Source organism: Ananas comosus, linkage group 20 (assembly GCF_001540865.1).
Source record: "Ananas comosus cultivar F153 linkage group 20, ASM154086v1, whole genome shotgun sequence".
In the NCBI taxonomy this organism is placed as follows: Eukaryota; Viridiplantae; Streptophyta; class Magnoliopsida; order Poales; family Bromeliaceae; genus Ananas; species Ananas comosus.
Window position 1 is genome coordinate 9,859,721 of NC_033640.1, and position 17,493 is coordinate 9,877,213.

The 17,493-nt window shown below is 39.3% G+C and overlaps 3 protein-coding genes across 5 annotated transcripts; 2 read left to right on the forward strand and 1 right to left on the reverse strand.

Moving 5' to 3' along the window:
- LOC109725533 (myb-related protein Myb4-like) lies at positions 410–2,599 on the forward strand. The gene is made up of 3 exons (XM_020254755.1): positions 410–692; positions 840–969; positions 1,413–2,599. The coding sequence occupies exons 1-3, from the start codon at positions 560–562 to the stop codon at positions 2,236–2,238; spliced, it is 1,089 nt and encodes a 362-aa protein (XP_020110344.1). The 5' UTR covers positions 410–559; the 3' UTR covers positions 2,239–2,599.
- On the reverse strand, positions 2,231–8,853 carry LOC109725532. Of its 3 annotated transcripts, none has more exons than XM_020254753.1 (3): positions 5,227–6,714; positions 4,148–4,237; positions 2,231–2,367 (listed from the first exon to the last, which is right to left on the reverse strand). In XM_020254753.1, the coding sequence occupies exon 1, from the start codon at positions 6,705–6,707 to the stop codon at positions 5,316–5,318; it is 1,392 nt and encodes a 463-aa protein (XP_020110342.1). In that variant the 5' UTR covers positions 6,708–6,714; the 3' UTR covers positions 2,231–2,367; positions 4,148–4,237; positions 5,227–5,315. The 3 variants fall into 3 exon arrangements, with proteins under 3 accessions (XP_020110342.1, XP_020110340.1, XP_020110343.1); XM_020254751.1 differs by having other exon boundaries at positions 4,148–4,240; XM_020254754.1 differs by lacking the exons at positions 2,231–2,367; positions 4,148–4,237 and adding an exon at positions 8,455–8,853 and having other exon boundaries at positions 5,125–6,260.
- LOC109725351 (GDT1-like protein 5) lies at positions 12,502–16,890 on the forward strand. The gene is made up of 13 exons (XM_020254507.1): positions 12,502–12,586; positions 12,749–12,802; positions 12,909–12,977; positions 14,544–14,603; positions 14,691–14,738; positions 15,306–15,394; positions 15,493–15,529; positions 15,610–15,657; positions 15,847–15,915; positions 16,032–16,076; positions 16,172–16,233; positions 16,337–16,409; positions 16,494–16,890. Exons 2-13 carry the CDS (start codon positions 12,782–12,784, stop codon positions 16,563–16,565), a joined length of 693 nt encoding a protein of 230 aa, XP_020110096.1. The 5' UTR covers positions 12,502–12,586; positions 12,749–12,781; the 3' UTR covers positions 16,566–16,890.

The window sequence follows — 17,493 nt, forward strand, 5'->3', positions numbered from 1 at the left end:
GGCCCCGTGAATGTGGGCCCAATTCGTTGTCCGATTTCTCTATTATGCCCCTGCAACTTAACATTTTAAAACTTACACATATCTCCATTTTAGAAAATATTTAATCATATGAAAGTCGAGTGACTCGGAACTCGAATGGCTTTAAAATTGTTCAAGCATTCGAACGAAGAATGGCATCTGAGTCATTTGATTTTTGTATTGTTTAAAAGTACTAAGATACAGAATTTAGAATACTTACGTCTCACGACAACTCTCCTCTTTAAACCGTACAGATGCTATAATTTTATGTGCACGTAACTGTACCCCGAATACTTCTATCAAGTAGGGGGGGAGGGGGGTATTTTGGTCATGAAACCCCCCAAGAAATTTACATCACTGCTATTTATGCTGCTCACCATTCCTCTCTCTCTCTCTCTCTCTCTCTCTCTCTCTCTCTTTGAGCCATTTTATTTCAACTCAATGCAGATGCTATGATCACTTCACCCTTGTGCATGTCAACAGAAGCTTTAGTAGGGGTCTGAGACCTTTGAGCAACTACTGCTAGTACCGGAGTCGGAAAATGGGCCGGTCGCCGTGTTGCGAGAAAGTGGGCCTGAAGAAAGGCCCGTGGACGCCGGAGGAGGATCAGAAGCTCCTCGCCTACATCGAGGAGCACGGCCACGGGTGCTGGCGCGCATTGCCAGCAAAAGCTGGTGAGTATCGGCACGGCACGGCACGGCACGAGAATTTTCCTAGTCTTGTCAATTGGATTTTGAATTCTTGATCTTTCTTAGTAGTTTGATTAGATTGGTGCTCTTTTTTTCTTTTCTTTTTTTTTTTTTTTTTCATCTCTTTTTTAGGGTTGCAGAGGTGTGGAAAGAGTTGTAGATTGAGGTGGACAAATTATCTAAGGCCTGATATAAAGAGAGGAAAATTCAGCATACAGGAGGAGCAAACTATAATTCAACTCCATGCTCTTCTTGGCAACAGGTGACTATACATCTTATTATTTGCAACTAAGGACAAGCAGTAAATGCAGATCCCATCACATCATTTTCACTTTGATTAAGTTGAGGTGCAAAATTTTTTACTTTAAAATTTCAATTATTTGCTGATCTATGGGTGGTTTTTGTAAAATTGTGGCTTAATTTTTGCTGCATGTTTTACACTGATGTTTTTCAGGTCCATGAATTGATGAATTCTAGTGTAATTTTATTGTTTGATTTGTTTAGTTGCTTCTTTTTTCAAGGACCTGAGAGTTCCTCCACACAATTACAGCTCGATCCTAGTCTCATTTAATTTTGGTCCACATCTTATTATCTGCATTTGCCACAAAATGTGGAAAATATAAGGAATTTGTAGTAGAATTAACACTGATTCAGTACATAGAATTTTGGTGTTGAATTAATTCAAATGCCTAATTCCTGATTCAGGTGGTCAGCTATAGCAACACATCTCCCGAAGAGAACAGATAACGAGATCAAGAACTACTGGAACACCCACCTCAAGAAGCGGCTCGCCAAGATGGGGATCGACCCGCTCACCCACAAGCCCAAGAGTGATGCCCTCTCCCCTGCCGCCGCCGCCTCAGACCACTCCAAGACGGTCGCCAACCTCAGCCACATCGCCCAATGGGAGAGCGCGCGCCTCGAAGCCGAGGCCCGCCTCGCACGGGAGTCCAAACTCCGCGCCGTCGCCGCCACCGCCACCGCCACCGCCACCGCCACCGCAGCATCTGCTCGTACCATGCTGCCGCTTCTCGGGCATTATCACAGCTTCTGGCAGGTGAAACCGACTGGTGCCGCTGGTCCGAGTGGATCGACGGTCGACCTCGAGTCCCCCACATCGACCCTGAGCTTCTCGGAGAATCTGTTCCCCCCCATCACAATCTTTGAGGGGAGCAACGGTAGCGGCAGCGGAAGCATCTTGGAAGGAGAGGCCGCAGAGTGGAAGTGCTTATCGAAGCAGCCATATCAAATGTTCGACACTGGCTTCAGCAGGGACGGAACGTGGCTTCAGGAATATTCCTCCAGTGCGGTGACAGGATCTTCTTCGTGCGCAGATCTTGGCGCTGGGGGGTTCACTTACTTGGTGCTTGATAATTCTGACGACCAGAATTCGTCAGACGGTTGCGGCGATTCCAACAGTGCGAATGGAGGGAGCAGCAACGGCGAAGGAGGGGAGAACAAGATCTATTGGAGTAGCATTCTCAACTTGGTGAACTCATCTTCTCCCTCGGATTGTCCATCAGTGTTCTAAGCCCCCTTCTTCACTCTACTACCACCTTTTTAAAAGTTCAACTCCAGCTCGACTAAAAAGCCATTTTGACTAGGAATCCTCACCAAGTTAAAGTTGTCCGAGTAGAATTCGATCTGTAGCAGCTTCCCTCTGTAGAGAAAAAAGATTTTTAAAAAAAAAAAAAGAAGGAACAGGAAGAGCATAAAGTAGAAGGATTCTGAGAACGCAGAACAAAGAACAGAGGAGGGACAAACGAAAAAAAAAAAAAAAAACCAACCCAGTTGATAGTCCTTGCTGTGATAATTAGCTTACCTTCCATGAATTGTGTTTGTAGTGACATGAATAATAATGTGAAGAAATTTGTGTTTTTACTCGCTTAAAATACCAATCGCAAATTCTCAATAAGTCACCATGATTCATCCATCTACCGGAAACTTTCTCTTAGGTTTGCTGTAAGTTGCACCATCTATTTTCATGGAGACATTAGTAAGTACAGAATGATTGAAAGAAAACTTCACCACAAATTGGTGGCGTATGTGTTCTCTAAACTTATTCATGTATAAGACATACATAATATCATCTGTACTGATCAATTTTCTCTTATTTCGTCATTTACAGTCTAAAAGAACCCACAAAACGAATAGAAAAAAAAATTTGCTTCTCGGACAATAACTAGCTCTCTTTCATCACAGCATGCACGGTTTTAAGCATATATCGATTAGAACCTCAAAATATTGCGACTATATGTAATAATACATTCTGACTAACATATTTTGATCTTATGCCTGTCCTGATTTTAGCCCAGGTACCATCTAATGATTCAGCTGCAAATAATTAAAAAAACTGAAAGATAAAAAGAAATCATTGATTTTAGTACTTCCGTCAGTAAAATATAAGAATGCTCAACAAAATTGGAAAAATGGAAAAGTACATAGTAACTCAAGCAAGTTAGATCTATATGATCGAATGTCATTCGAAGAAAACATAGAGGGCAAATATGGAAAGTAATCAGCTAGATATAAAATAAAACTATGCCTCTGTACAGCTTGATTTCTCAATTTCTATTCAATTTACAGCATGGGAACTATACATTGCACTCAAATTATTTCTAGCTACCTATTAAATGTCCCCAAACAATTTCTTTCTTACTTCTTTACTTCATGTTTGGGAAAAAGAAGAAACGTTTATAAGAATTTTTTTTCTAATGTATAAATATCTCTAAAATCATTGTACAAACAAATGGCGTGTGGATATGCACATTATCTCCCAGCAACTTTTTCCTCATGAATGCAGATGATATAGAAAACTAGATGCATCCTTCGGGTCACAGCATCTAATCTTCCCAAACATAGCATTGTCCAAATATTTCTCTTTACTCCTACATCGGTCATCGGATCATGAAAACTTATTGACCAATTTCTAGTTGTAAATATTGCAAAATGACCGTCATAATTATGTCCCCACCCTAATAAATTCAATATGCCTCACTGCACATGCAATCTTTTAGTAACATGTTAAAAAAGCTTCTACTCTGATTTTTCCATGACTGGTCCAAAGGACTGGACCAACAACTCAGGCAAGGTAAGAGAAGCACTTCTGTCTCGGCCCCATTAAAATTGTTATCAGTCGCAATCGTGCCATTTAAAGCCCATGGCACTGATCGTTCCCCCCTGCAAATGGTTTCTGTACAATCCAACCATGCAAGGCAATTGAAGGGGGGAGGAATCTTTTTCCTGCAGTAACTCAAGTATTTTACCTTAAATAGAAGCTTCGAAAATTACCATAGCAAAGGTACAAATGTAGTTATGTACTTTTGTCTTACAGGTCAATTCTTTGGATTTTAACCAAAGACGATAACAAAGTTCTACATAGAGAAAAACAGAGGTAAGAATAATGAAAACTGAAAAGGAGATGAATACAAGAACAGCACCTTTTAATGGAGAGGTTATGCAGTAAAGGCTCACATTATGCTACAAGTCCTTGGCTTCTCCTAATCAAAGTTTCGTACTGTAAATGGAGCCTGCTGAAAGGCAAGCAACTGGATATGAGAAATACTGAGGGGAATTATATGCACCTAAATAGACGATAAAATTGTACAGTCTGTACCCAAACTACAGGGTATTTGAATGGTGCCTGAACTTTAAATCTTCGCTTTTACTTTCCAATGTTACAATATTTTTGCAGATTATACAATTGATGGAATATTTTGTCAAGTAATAAAATATCTCATTAGATTATGCAAAATTCTGTCAAAAATTTTACACACAGGGTAAAGTTAGGTAGTAAAATTAAATCTCTTAAAGTTCACCTACATGCTTCAAACCGCACTACAGTTCAAGTAAGGTCTGTACATTTTTATGTCAATAGAAAATGCGCAAGAGATATAACCAAGAGTTTAGTACTGAGGTATGGAATCAAATGAAGGATTTTCAGAACATAAATCATATACACATCAATGTTAAACATGATTGGCAAAGACTCAAAAAGATCGAATAGGATAAACATAACTGATTTATGGTCGCAATCCTCAACTTCATTGAAGCTTCTTTCAATATGTGAATAGAGCGAATATAGAGAAGTGCTAGAGATGCATATATGGCAAATTACAGCGGCCCATCAATCGATAGCGTGAGTTGCAACTTTTTTACATCTAGCACAAGTTGCATAACAAAAGAACACTTGACAAGACATATGTCTTTCCAAAGCTTCTACTTCCCTCCTCAAATTCTAAGTTATAGGAAGCTACATTCCTCCAAATTTGGAAGCAAGAACAAAAAAAAAACAACATTCAGATGTTCAACTAATCAGAAGAAACGTGTTTTAAGTAGAGTGTAACTCTCTAGAATTTTTTTGTCAATTTCTGGTAGATTTTTGCTACGGAGCTGATGAAATGGAAAATAAAAAATGTAGAAAAATCTGGATCGCGGTGTTAATCGAGAATGGGAGAGCTCGCCACGACTAATAAAGTTTGTTATTGAGACAAGTACCTGGGTTCATAAGATTAATTACCTTGTGCAGTTGGAAAGCACAATCTCGAAAATTACCAATAATTAAGACTTCAAAATAGACAAACATTCTACTTCAAAGATCGAATTTTGCTACTCGGAGTGTGAAGAACCAGAACCGTTCTCAGGCATTTCCTTCCTAAACGCTGGGCTACTCATGTAAGACCGAACAAGGTTAGAACCCTCGCTCGTCACGAACTTGTGCACATACTCCTGGTTGAATCTCTCCACAGCCATAATGAAAACTTTTGTGAAATTGACATCTTGAGGCACCAATCCTTTGGATTGCAACCCCCTCACCAGATTGTACCGCGGCCTTAGCCTCCCATCCAGGCTGAAGTTTATCTGCCAATTGTTTGATAGAATGTCTCTGGGGGTGAACCCGACAGTTCCAGTGAAGAAATCGAGCTTCGCTTTGAGGTCGTGATCCTTAAGCCGAAACGTCATTGGGGAGTGCCGGGACAGGAGTTGAAGATCGGTGTTTTCGAAGCCGTAGGATCGAAGCATCCCGACCCTGTTGGAGAAGGCCTCGGGGCTTAACGGGGCAACGGCGCCGATGGCGTCAGGGAACAAGTCGGATTCGGGGCCGACCCCGATCACCTCCTCGGCGGCGCGGAAAAGGAGCGCGATGCGCTCCGGGGAGCTGGTGAGGAGGACGGGGGCCCTCTTGATGAGCGGCAGAGGGTCGCGGCCGCCGCCGTAGAGGTCGCGGACGGCGGCGAGGTTGAGGGAGAGGACGCGGTCGGGGTCGTTGGAGAGGAGGCGGGGGCAGCGGCGGAGGGCGAAGACGACCCCGCAGTCGTCGCCGCCATAGAGGTCGCGGAGGAAGGCGAGGGAGCGGGCGAGGCGCGCGGCGCTGTAGCCGAAGGCGGAGGCGCACGCGGTGACGAGCGCCGCGAGCTCGCTGGGGGCTTCTGCGGCTCCGGCGCCGGCGCCGGCGCCGGGGAGGAGCGAGCGGAAGAGGGAGAGCTTGGGGAGGAGGTTGGAGGGGACGTCGGCGGCGAGGATGGAGGGGCGGCAGCGGACGAAGCGGAGGATCTGGGGAGGGGAGAGGGAGGCGCTCCCGCGGAGGAAGGAGACGACGGCGTCGGGTCGGGCCGGGGAGGAGAGGCCGGAGAGGAAGCGGGACGCGGCGTAGAGGGCCTTGTCGGGGGGGAATCCGACGCGATCCACCAGGTACTGTGCCATGAACGGCGTCGGCGTAGGAGGAGGCGCCGCCGCCGCCGGAGAGGAGGCGGAGAAGCGGCGGCACCGGAGGAGGAGGAGGAAGAGGGAGAGGAATTGAGACGACGGCGACGGGGAGGACGCGGAGGAGCTCCGAGCGGTCGTTAGGGTTCTAAGCACCGCCATTGATGGTGGGTTCGGATTAGGGTTTAAGGACAAAAGAGATGTGGAGAGGCTTTGGGGATGATGAAGCGCCGCCCCTCGCGAGAGCGAGCGAGAGGGAAAAGGTGTTCGTCGAAATTGGACCTCGATTAGGCCCATTGGCCTTTGAATGTGAGTTGGGCTGCAACCGAACCAAACCGGGCCGGAATTGTAGGTTGGGCTGGATCGCTTAAAATCATCGAGTATATTAATTTTTTTACCGACGTAACTTCAGTTTCGTTTGGAATTGCGGAGAAATTGCGTTACGTCCAGTAAAATAAAAAAATCCAATAAAAAAATATCCTATATGTTTTAGTAAGTAATTTTGCATTCCTGCACTCCCATCAAATAACGCAGAACCATTTCCCTATATATTTTTACTCCAACTTCATTTAATAGGGTCAAATAGACCTTAATACCAAACTAAGCCTTAGTTAAATCATATTTTAACTAAATTATTCCAATTATTATTTATTTAAAAAGAGAAAGAAAAAGGATTTTTTTTCTTTTGCTCTACCATGTTGGTTGTCTAAGTTGAATACAAATCAACCACTCTTTCTTTGCTCACTCCTTAATGTAACGCATTAAAAAATTAACCCTAGGACATTTCTTAAACTAACCTAAAATATAAAACAAATATCCTACTGAGCTAAGCAGATAAATACATTTTGAAGTACTTGTCGTTACAAGTATTTAGGAGTTAGTGACATGACGTGCTTCTTTAAACAAGTGTGTTACCTTGTTTGACCAGTAATGCTTAAAATATTGTGATTAGTGATTATATTTGTTTTCGACTTGCATTAGACATATTAGAATTCTGTCTTGTATATATGGTATAAAAGGGGGTTTTTTTTGCAAATAGCCCCCTGACAAATTTTATTTGCAAAAATAATCCCGTCTAAAAATTATTTGCAAAAATAGCCCTGCCCCTGCCACGCCAGCGCCACGCCAGCGCCACGCGGCCAGGACGGACCCAGATGTTTAAGTTGAATACGGTGAACCATTCACCGTATTCAATACAAGATTTTTGTAATGGACACGGTGAATCATTCACCGTGTCCAATACAAATACCCCAACAATGGCTAAGTTGGAGGTATTTGTATTAGACACGGTGAACCATTCACCGTGTCCAATTATTTGTATTGGACATTCACTGTGTCCAATACAAAAATTTTGTATTGTGTTGGGAACCGGATGGATCGTCCGTCATGTGCTACCAACAAAGATGCACGAAAAATAGAGAAAATCGACCGAACGGTAAAAGAAATAAATGCAGAAAGAAGAAACCAAGATTTACGTGGTTCGGCAATTGCCTACGTCCACGGGGAGAGCGAGAGAGATGTATTCCACTATATGAAGAAATAAAAGTACAAGCTTACACCGTATGTCTTCTCCGGATAAAAAACCAAGAACCTTATGGTGAATTCCACCTTTCTTGTTCCAACAAAAACTCCAAGAAAATACCAGAAAAAGCTTTTCGTAAAACCGAGAAGACCAAATTAGAGAAGTATAGAAACTCTAACCAAATTCCTTTATGCCGTTGCTTCGAAGAATCCGAACCGCTCAGGCAATTGGTCGAGAAACCGTCCCTCCGCCGCCAACGTCAATCCGTCGTTGCATGCGAGCAACCTTCCTTCTCTTGCTACCGTACGACGAGGCACCTTAATTAATTAGCTTGGACCATATCTACGTGGTCCACGTGGGTCTTTCAAGGTGACGAGAGGGGTAATGACCCTCTCGTCACCACCTACCCGCGGCGCACCGTGGACGCGGTACGCCGCGGGTAGGCCGTCGCACGGGTTTGATTAATCAAACCCGTGCGACGGGTATCTTAAAAACAGGTAATTAATCGTATACCACTTANATCTGGGGAGGAGAGAGGGAGGCGCTGCCGCGGAGGAAGGAGACGACGGCGTCGGGTCGGGCCGGGGAGGAGAGGCCGGAGAGGGAGCGGGACGCGGCGTAGAGGGCCTTGTCGGGGGGGAATCCTACGCGATCCACCAGGTACTGTGCCATGAACGGCGTCGGCGTAGGAGGCGCCGCCGCCGCCGCCGGAGAGGAGGCGGAGAAGCGGCGGCACCGGAGGAGGAGGAGGAAGAGGGAGAGGGAGAGGGATGGAGACGACGGCGACGAGGAGGACGCGGAGGAGCTCCGAGCGGTCGTTAGGGTTCTAAGCGCCGCCATTGATGGTGGGTTAGGATTAGGGTTTAAGGACAAAGAGAAGTGCAGAGGTTTTGGAGATGATGAAACGCCGCGTCCTCTCGCGTGAGAGAGAGAGAGAGAGAGAGAGGGTGTTCGTCGAAATTGGGCCTCAATTAGCCCTATTGGTCTTCGAGTTGGGCTTCAACAGAACCAAACCGGGCCGGAATTGTAAGTTGGGCCGGATCGCTTCAAATCGTTGAGTTTATTAAATGGGTTAATTTCATATAGGTCCCTACAAACATAGTGATTTACAAATATATCCCTACAAAGTTCAACTTTCATATATTATCCCTACAAAAGTCATGATGTTTTCAAACTGTTTATTTTATAAGTGAAATGACCTTTTTGCCATCACAAATATATTCCTCCAAAAATTCCAACTATGAATTGAAAAGGGGTAAAAAAGTCAATTCACCTCATTAATTAACTACGATTATGGTTAACTAATTTTTACTAATGGATCCTAACGGTAAGAACATATTTGAAAACATCAAAACTTTTATAGAGACAACATATGAAAATTAAACTTCGTAGAAATATATTTATAATTCACACTATATTTGTAGGGACCTGTATGAAATTAACTCCTATTAAATTTTCTACTGACGTAACTGCAGTTGACAGTGTGAGCAAAGAAGAAATATGATGTAGTTAAATCATATTTTAACTAAATTATTCCAATTATTATTTATTTAAAAAGAGAAAGAAAAAGAAATTTTTTTTTGCTCTACCATGTTGGTTGTCTAAGTTGAATACAAATCAACTACTCTTTCTTTGCTCACTCCTTAATGTAACGCATTAAAAAATTAACCCTAGGACAATTCTTAGGATAGTGATCATTGAATGAGTAAAAACTAACCTAAAATATAAAACAAATATCCTACTGAGCTCAGCTGATAAATACATTTTGAAGTACTTGTCGTCACAAGTATTTAGAAGTTAGTGACTTGATATGCTTCTTTAAACAAGTGTGTTACCTTGTTTGACCAGTAATGCTTAAAATATTGTGATTAGTGATTATATTTGTTTTCGACTTGCATTAGACATATTAGAATTCTGTCTTGTATATATGGTATAAAAGGTATATTCGTTAATAGCTTAACCTTTTGAATTTGAGCCGAGTCTTTTAATATGGTATTAGAGTTCGACGCACTCCTTTCTTTCCAACACAGTACTTTTTGGTTCAATCATGTTTAAACTTGTTTCGTTCCGTTATCAACCGGTTCCTTCGACTCGGTTTCATTTGATTCTCAATTAGCTTAAACTAGAATTTGACATAGACGGAGCAGACGTGTTAAGAATACTAATCTTCGATTAAATATGAACTTAAATTTTGTTTTATATACAAAGTGGGCTTATGCTTTTGAATTAGGGGCAAAACCTTTGACAATATTGATCACTAATCTAATTTAATTTTTTTTTAATCTTAGTCTCCCATCAACAACAAATCCAGGATAATATATGCATCTAAAAACAAAGATATATTATTCTAAATGGACCTACAACTAAGAATTCTAATCCACAAAGCAAGGCCACTTCATTATTACTCTAAAAATCTATCTAATTGCACTACCTCAATATAGTACATTGGTACAATTGGCATTCATTGTATCCGTACATTTCAAAAGTATTTTAATGTTACTGAATTTTGAACTATTTACCTATCTAGCCTCTTTACAAAAAAATATTCCCTATCTAGCCTCCTTTTGAAAAATATTCTCCATCTAGTCTCATTTCAAAAATTAGAGAAAAAAAGAGAAATTAATTCATTTAATATATATTAAGGGGTTAAGTGGGGGAGATTATCTTTTTCTCTCTCCTCTCCCATTAATTTTTATATCAAAATAATCTTGATTCCATTCGGCCTATAAATTTCATGTTTTAATGTATTAAAACCTAAAATACGAGAAATCCAAATAGTTTTTGGATCAGGACCATTATAATCAACTCCTTCCGAACCATATATAATATTTCCATCAAAATATAAAAAGATTAGAATTGGTTGATGCGTCATATGAAAATTTTTTATTTTGAAATAAATCGATATGAGATAAATTTTACGCAAAAATTAGAGAGTGTGAAGGGATCTCGGAAAAGAAGAGAGAAAAAGATAATCTCCCCCACTTAACCCCTTAATATATATTAAAGGTATTAATTTCTCTTTTTTTTCTTTAATCTTTGAAAATGAGGCTAGATGGGGAATATTTTTCAAAAGAAGACTAGATGGGAAATATTTTTTTGTAAAGAGGCTAGATAGGTAAATAGTTCCTGAATTTTATAACTAAAATTCGAGTTTCGATTCGGTTCGGGTTCGAGATCCGAGTTTGGTGGGATATGGACTCACATAAGTGAATTCACGTGTCGTCAAGGAATATAATTTTGATTTTACAAATCAAAATGTTACACAAGCGACAGAGAAAAGGACAAGAACATAACAAAAATAGTAGTTTAGTAACAAACAATAAAATAGTAAAAATAAATAAATAAAGGGAACAATTTTATTGTTTATAGACACACCAAATTATAAATTTGAGCCAAAAAAATAAAATTCTGTGCACAAAATTGCACTCAATATAATCCATAAATAAACTGGAACTCATTGATGATGCAATTATTAATACTTTATTAAATATATTGTACGTAAAATTTATTTATAAATGATTTTGAGAGAAATATTAGATGTTTAGACAATAAAGTTTTTAAAAATGTATTTTTTTTTTTTTTATACTTTAAGGCTTGAATTTTATAGATCTTCTCTATCCACACCATATTTTAATTTTAAAATAAGAAACATTACTAATTATTAATTATTAATAAATATTAAATTCGGTGTTTGTTATGTGTGGAAGCACGTGGTGCGGCTAATTTTTTATGGCTGTGGCGGAGATAAACTTGTCGAGCTCTTCGAGGCACGGAATTTACTAAGAAATTTTGTGTACACCCGGTGTTTAGTCTATTTAATTTAACCTAGTCAACGATTCTTTAATTTTAAAAAATATAAACTAATCAATTACTTTAATTAAATTTATAGCTATAAAAATTACGTAAAATACACTAACTAAACCTATAAAGATAAACAATGTGCTCAAATCGTGAAATCAAAATGTCGTTAACTAACTCATATTAAATAAATTAAAAAATTAAATAGTAAAATTAAAATTTTAAAAATTTAGATAATCAAATCAAAATGGTCTATAATTCCATCTTTCATCTTTTATCAAATTATAAGACCTTAAAATATATGTTAGGAGAATATTTTAAATCCTCTAATTTTTTTATATTATGGAAAAATTTGTTGGTAATTTAATATGACATTCTTAAAATAAGTACATTAATTTCTTCAAATTTTTTTTTTATTATAATGTCTATGCATCAATAATACATATAAGTAATATTATAAAAATCTACAACAACGCTCGTTAGTTAGGCGACAACATGGTCAAAAAAAAATTAATTTGATGACTAGAATTAATTAAAATATAGAAATTTGGGAGTTGACTTTCTTATTCCACGTCATTGAATCGACCTTAGCAATTTTTAAATTTCAAATTAAGATAAACCAGAAAAAAAAAATTCCCTGATTGGTGTGGATTGATGAGGTACATAGGATGTACGGATGAACCCGGTGCACGGGACCCGCATTGTGGGGCCCACGGGCGGTGCACACGGAGCGCTTTAAGTACACGCATACACACACGCCATCGCAAAACGTGCGTTCCCTTCCGAGTCAGAGTCTCCTCCCTCGTTGGGCTCGCGACGCGCCGAGTCGCGAGCCGAGTCGCGCCGAGTCCAACTCGTGAGTCCATCGATCCCTCCCTCCCCCTCTCTCTCTCTCTCTCTCTCTCTCTCTCTCTCTCTCGTGATCGAATCCCCTTCTTCTTCTTCTTCTTCTTCTTCCTCGATCTCTTCTCCATTTGCGAACTCTTATTCTTCTTCTTGTTCGTGTTTTTGGATTCAGCTTCGTCGATCGGTGGATTAGGGATTCGGAAGCATGGGGTTGTCGCTGGTCGAGGTGATTTGCGTCAGAACTTTGGGGGTGGATTCGGGGCTTCGGGATTTAGTTTTTGGTTTTGGTTTGATTCGAATTGAATAATTTTGGTGCTTAATTTATGGTTTAGGGATTTACGAAGTCGCTTGCGATGACCGTGTTGTCCGAGATTGGAGACAAAACCTTTTTCACCGCCGCGGTAATTCGCTCCCTCTCTCTCTCTCTCTCTTTTTTGTTTAATATTATTTTTAATTTGTGGGAGAAATGTAAGGGTATGGAGATTAGCGTGCTTACTAATTTTTGGATCAAAATATCGCCTTTTTTTTTCGCAAAAAAAAAGAGCTGAATATAGTGGGGAGGATCATTTCTTAGATGATTTTAGGGCTCATTTGTTGTTTCTTTTGTTTCGAGTTTGATTTTAATTAGATTGCACGGGATATGCAGCTTTTGTAGTGCAAATTTGGCTTTTTTTTTTGTTTTTTTTTTTTTGGAGAGCATAGTTTGTAATGTGTTTGGATTTAAAGATTTGGGGAATTGAAAAGATGAGCCATTAGGTATCAATTCCTGTTGCTCAACTATATATGTTTGTTTGATAGCTGTTTTAGTGGCGCTTGTGAGAAGAAACATGTTTAGGTCCCCTCAATTGCTTCTCTCTGCAGCAGAATTAGTGAATTAGTGGATCTCTTACTTCTGGGCTCAAAATCACATTTTTTGTCTTCTCAATTACTGCCAAAGCAAAAGCTCGGACTTTTCTGTTTACCAAATGCTACAACTTAAAGCAGAAGCAAAACTGGGGTCAAACATGAATTAACTTTTAGACTTTTGGTTGGGTGGTTGGGTGGTTGGTTGGTCAAAATTTCTAATAGTCATACTTTCCTTCTTTTCATTTCTGTGGATCCCAAATAACTCGAGTAACAAGGACTGTTTGCGATGGAAACAAAAAATCAAATAATTTGGTTTTCAGAATAGAAGCAGACAGTGGAAAGAGTTGTGACAAATGCATCCGTAGAATTCACTCCGTATCATGACATAATTGATGTTTCTATGAAAGAATTACTTATGTGATTACATAAATCGCACAGTTAGTGAGCAAATTGCAACGCCGTAAGCTGGTTTGACATAATTTTACCTCCATTTTGAGCATTTTATTGTGAATTTCTAGTTTGCACTGGTTCTCAGACTCGTCAAAGCATGTTTATTTGCTAGTTTCTTTCACAAGGCTCCTCAGTAGATCCATCAGCAAGGTTCAAAAACATGTGGAAATAGCTATCTGTCTTTTCTTTATTCAACTTATCTACTTAGAGTTTGACACAGTTTCTTCTCTCCACGTTTATTACTTCCACAAACTTCATGCATGGAAAGAGAACCTCTAGATTGGTTTCCTTTGGCTAGTTGTATGTCATAAATCATGGTTAAGGGCAGTGATTCTTGCTTTCTAATTGTTCCTCCAAGCAAGCAAGCACTTCAAACATGTATTGCTATGCTTATTGCACTTCCGAAATAACTTATCTGAAACTTGTCTTGTATATGATGATCTACCTATCTTGTAGCACACACCTGTCAAGAATGGATTTCTCCAAGATCCTGGGTTTTTTTCTATATATACTCCGATTTGGTTTGTTTTTGTAATTTTGTATTAAGCAGTAAAAGGATAAATATATCTAACTTGGTTTGTTTGTAATTGAACTTCGAAAAAATGTGTTCAGCTTTTTTACGGCAATCTGTGCATGGTATCCTCTAACCTGACTTTTGCACACTTTTTTAGATATTGGCAATGCGTCATCCACGGAGGATTGTCTTATCCGGTTGTCTAACAGCATTAATTGTGAGTTCTCAGATGTTGTTTATTTTAAAATTTTCCCTTTAGATTATATATCTATTGTTTTTATTCATGTGGCAAGATGAATTCTAGGTCATGACCATTCTTTCTGCTTCTCTTGGTTGGGCTGCACCAAATCTGGTAAGTTTATGTCAGTTACCAACTTACTGAACAAAAGGTCTACTCGATACTCATATACACAGTTGGTTTCAATGCTGCTATTTGCTTTTTTAAAAAAAGGGAGCATACGCACTGGCTCTGCTGGTTGTTTCCTAGGTGTCTTGGCGTTTCGATACTTGTAGGAAAGCTGGAGTAAAATATATTTCTTCATATCCTTTCGAATACTAGAAAGTAACAATTTTTCTGCTCTAAGCATAACAGAATCGAACTTTACATTGTTTTTAGAGAAAGTGAATTAACTAGGCTATTTTTATGAGTTAGTGCATCCTATACTTTTCTCTTCAATTTGTGATTTGATATCCCAATTATGAAAAATCCACTTTATTCTTTTGGCATTTAAGCATCTAACTAGACTTTTGATGCTGGCTTTTAGCATTTTTGTTAATCGGGATTCTTTTAGTCAACCAGCTTTATCTACTCCTTGAGTAGATCCGGTTAGCATGAGTGAGAATCATGTTATTTTTTGATTTTTTTTTTTTTTTTTCACTGTTCTGTGATTTATGATATTGATACTATCAAATGGAACAGATTTCTCGCAAATGGGCGCACCATGTGACGACTGTGCTATTCTTTGGATTTGGGTTTTGGTCATTATGGGAGGGTTTCAAAGAAGACGGGTATGTAGATAGATGTTTATCAGTTACTAGAAGTTTGTGTCTTTTCTTTCATACCCTTGCCACTCTTGCTTAATACTTTTAACGTATGTTGCTCACAGGGAAGCTGAAGAGTTGGCAGAAGTAGAAGCAAAATTGGTTGGCTAAATTGTTCTATAGTTTCTTAATATTATTTCATCTTATATATCTATCTCTGACTAACTGTTGTCAATGATCAGGATGCTGATTGGAAGGCGGAGAAAGGCGAAGCCAAAAGCAATTCTAAGGTCAGTTAGAAAGAATATGTTACTCTTTTGCTTTTGTTATTGTAAGTTTGTAACCCCGAAGCAGAACATGTTGAGCTTTTTTCACCTTATTGCTTTTCATTACTCTAAAGTTGCCTACACTATGATATCTGGGTTTTCGTTATCCGCTACTTCTGTAGAGCCATAACTGTATTCAATTTTCATCATCAGGGTAATGATGATCTGAAGAAGCAACAGAGATCATTTCTGACCCAGTTTTTCTCACCTATCTTTCTGAAGGTAAACTCTCGTAGACTTGCGGGCCTCTGCCATAATATCTTGATCTGAAAAATAAACTGTTATACTTAGGTTTTATCATAAGAAAGTTCAAATATTCTACCTTTCTATTGTTGTAGGCATTTTCCGTTACATTCTTTGGTGAATGGGGTGATAAGAGTCAGGTAAGATGTTTACATAAACTAGTGCAATTTTTGGCATATTATGATATACTCCATTGATGAAAAACGATATTTACGATGACTTACCACCCTCTCAGCTTGCTACAATTGGCTTGGCTACTGATGAAAACCCATTTGGAGTCGTTCTTGGGGGAATTTTGTATGACCTGCATCTCCCGCATTTCTTTCATATTTCTCTCTCTTTTATTTATTTATTTTTTACTCCTTTTATGTTTTAGCTGAATAAAACTGTATTAATGTAGAGGTCAAGCATTGTGCACTACAGCAGCTGTTCTGGGGGGGAAGAGCTTGGCTTCTCAAATATCTGAGAAGATGGTAAGTCTGATTCCCTCAACACACCTCTAAAGAAAGAAATGCTTAAATTTTATAATTTAACACAGATGATCTTTTGATTTGTAGGTTGCGCTCTCCGGTGGAGTACTTTTCCTAATATTTGGCCTCTCATCGTTCTTATCCGAAGCAGAACCCTGATGCCCAACTACTCGCCCTTTCGCAAGAAAACGTTACACTTGTTTCCTCTCCCATTCTTCATTCCATAACATGGGCTAACATGGGATAACAAACCAAGCTGTATCACCTACGATTCTTCTTCCTTTCGGGAAGCAGGAGTAGAAATTCGAAATTCTGTTTTTCTTTTTTTGGCAGCTTCTCTATATAGACTTTCTGTGCACTACTTTTAACACCCTCGATCGATTGAGGGACATTAACGATATAGCTTATATCGGAAAGAATGTGATTCGAAATGCTATAAAGAAGATCATATTAATGCGCCACATGAATCATTCTTTCATTTGTATCATCATTCTTTAATTGTGTGGCACCCTTTCATGGGAATGTTTTGTTGAGTTTGTGATTGCACTTGTCATTTCCGATCTACTGTTAACTGGAGATTCTTACAACTCAACGAAACTGCAGATGAAACTGCAGAATAGTAAAATGTAAATACGCAATGAGTAGGGGTGTTTTTTCAAGTTTCTTCCTGAAATTGTGACAAAGCCTATAAATATAAGAAGGGCTTTTTTGACCTTTGGCTCCTTCAATTTTTTTTTTATAAATAGTTTTATCAAATTTATAATTGCAAATTTGACTCTATTTCCATCATGTAGGCGCCACATCAGCGCCATGCAAGCTGGAGGGGTGTTAAGTTAAACACGGTGAATCATTCACCGTGTTCAAACACACTGAATGATTCACTGTGTTCTGTGCTTATATTTTTCTTATACTTTTTCGTAATATATATATATATATATATTATTCATACACGGTGAACTATTCACCGTGTTTAAACACGGTGAATGGTTCACCGCATTCAACTTAACAAACTGGCCTCAATCCCGCTCACGTGGCACTGACGTAGTGCCTACGAGGCAGGACTATGGCCATTTTTGCAAATATAAAT

Bases quoted from the DNA above. Each gene is read 5' to 3' on its own strand.
- LOC109725532 (XM_020254753.1), bottom strand. From the start codon at position 6,707: ATGGGCCTAATCGAGGTCCAATTTCGACGAACACCTTTTCCCTCTCGC.
- LOC109725351 (XM_020254507.1), top strand. From the start codon at position 12,782: ATGGGGTTGTCGCTGGTCGAG. The intron at 15,530-15,609 runs GTTGGCTAAATT...GTCAATGATCAG, and splicing joins CAGAAGTAGAAGCAAAATTG to GATGCTGATTGGAAGGCGGA. The intron at 16,410-16,493 runs GTAAGTCTGATT...TTTGATTTGTAG, and splicing joins CTCAAATATCTGAGAAGATG to GTTGCGCTCTCCGGTGGAGT.
- LOC109725533 (XM_020254755.1), top strand. From the start codon at position 560: ATGGGCCGGTCGCCGTGTTGCGAGAAAGTGGGCCTGAAGAAAGGCCCG. The intron at 693-839 runs GTGAGTATCGGC...TCTCTTTTTTAG, and splicing joins CGCATTGCCAGCAAAAGCTG to GGTTGCAGAGGTGTGGAAAG. The intron at 970-1,412 runs GTGACTATACAT...TTCCTGATTCAG, and splicing joins CATGCTCTTCTTGGCAACAG to GTGGTCAGCTATAGCAACAC.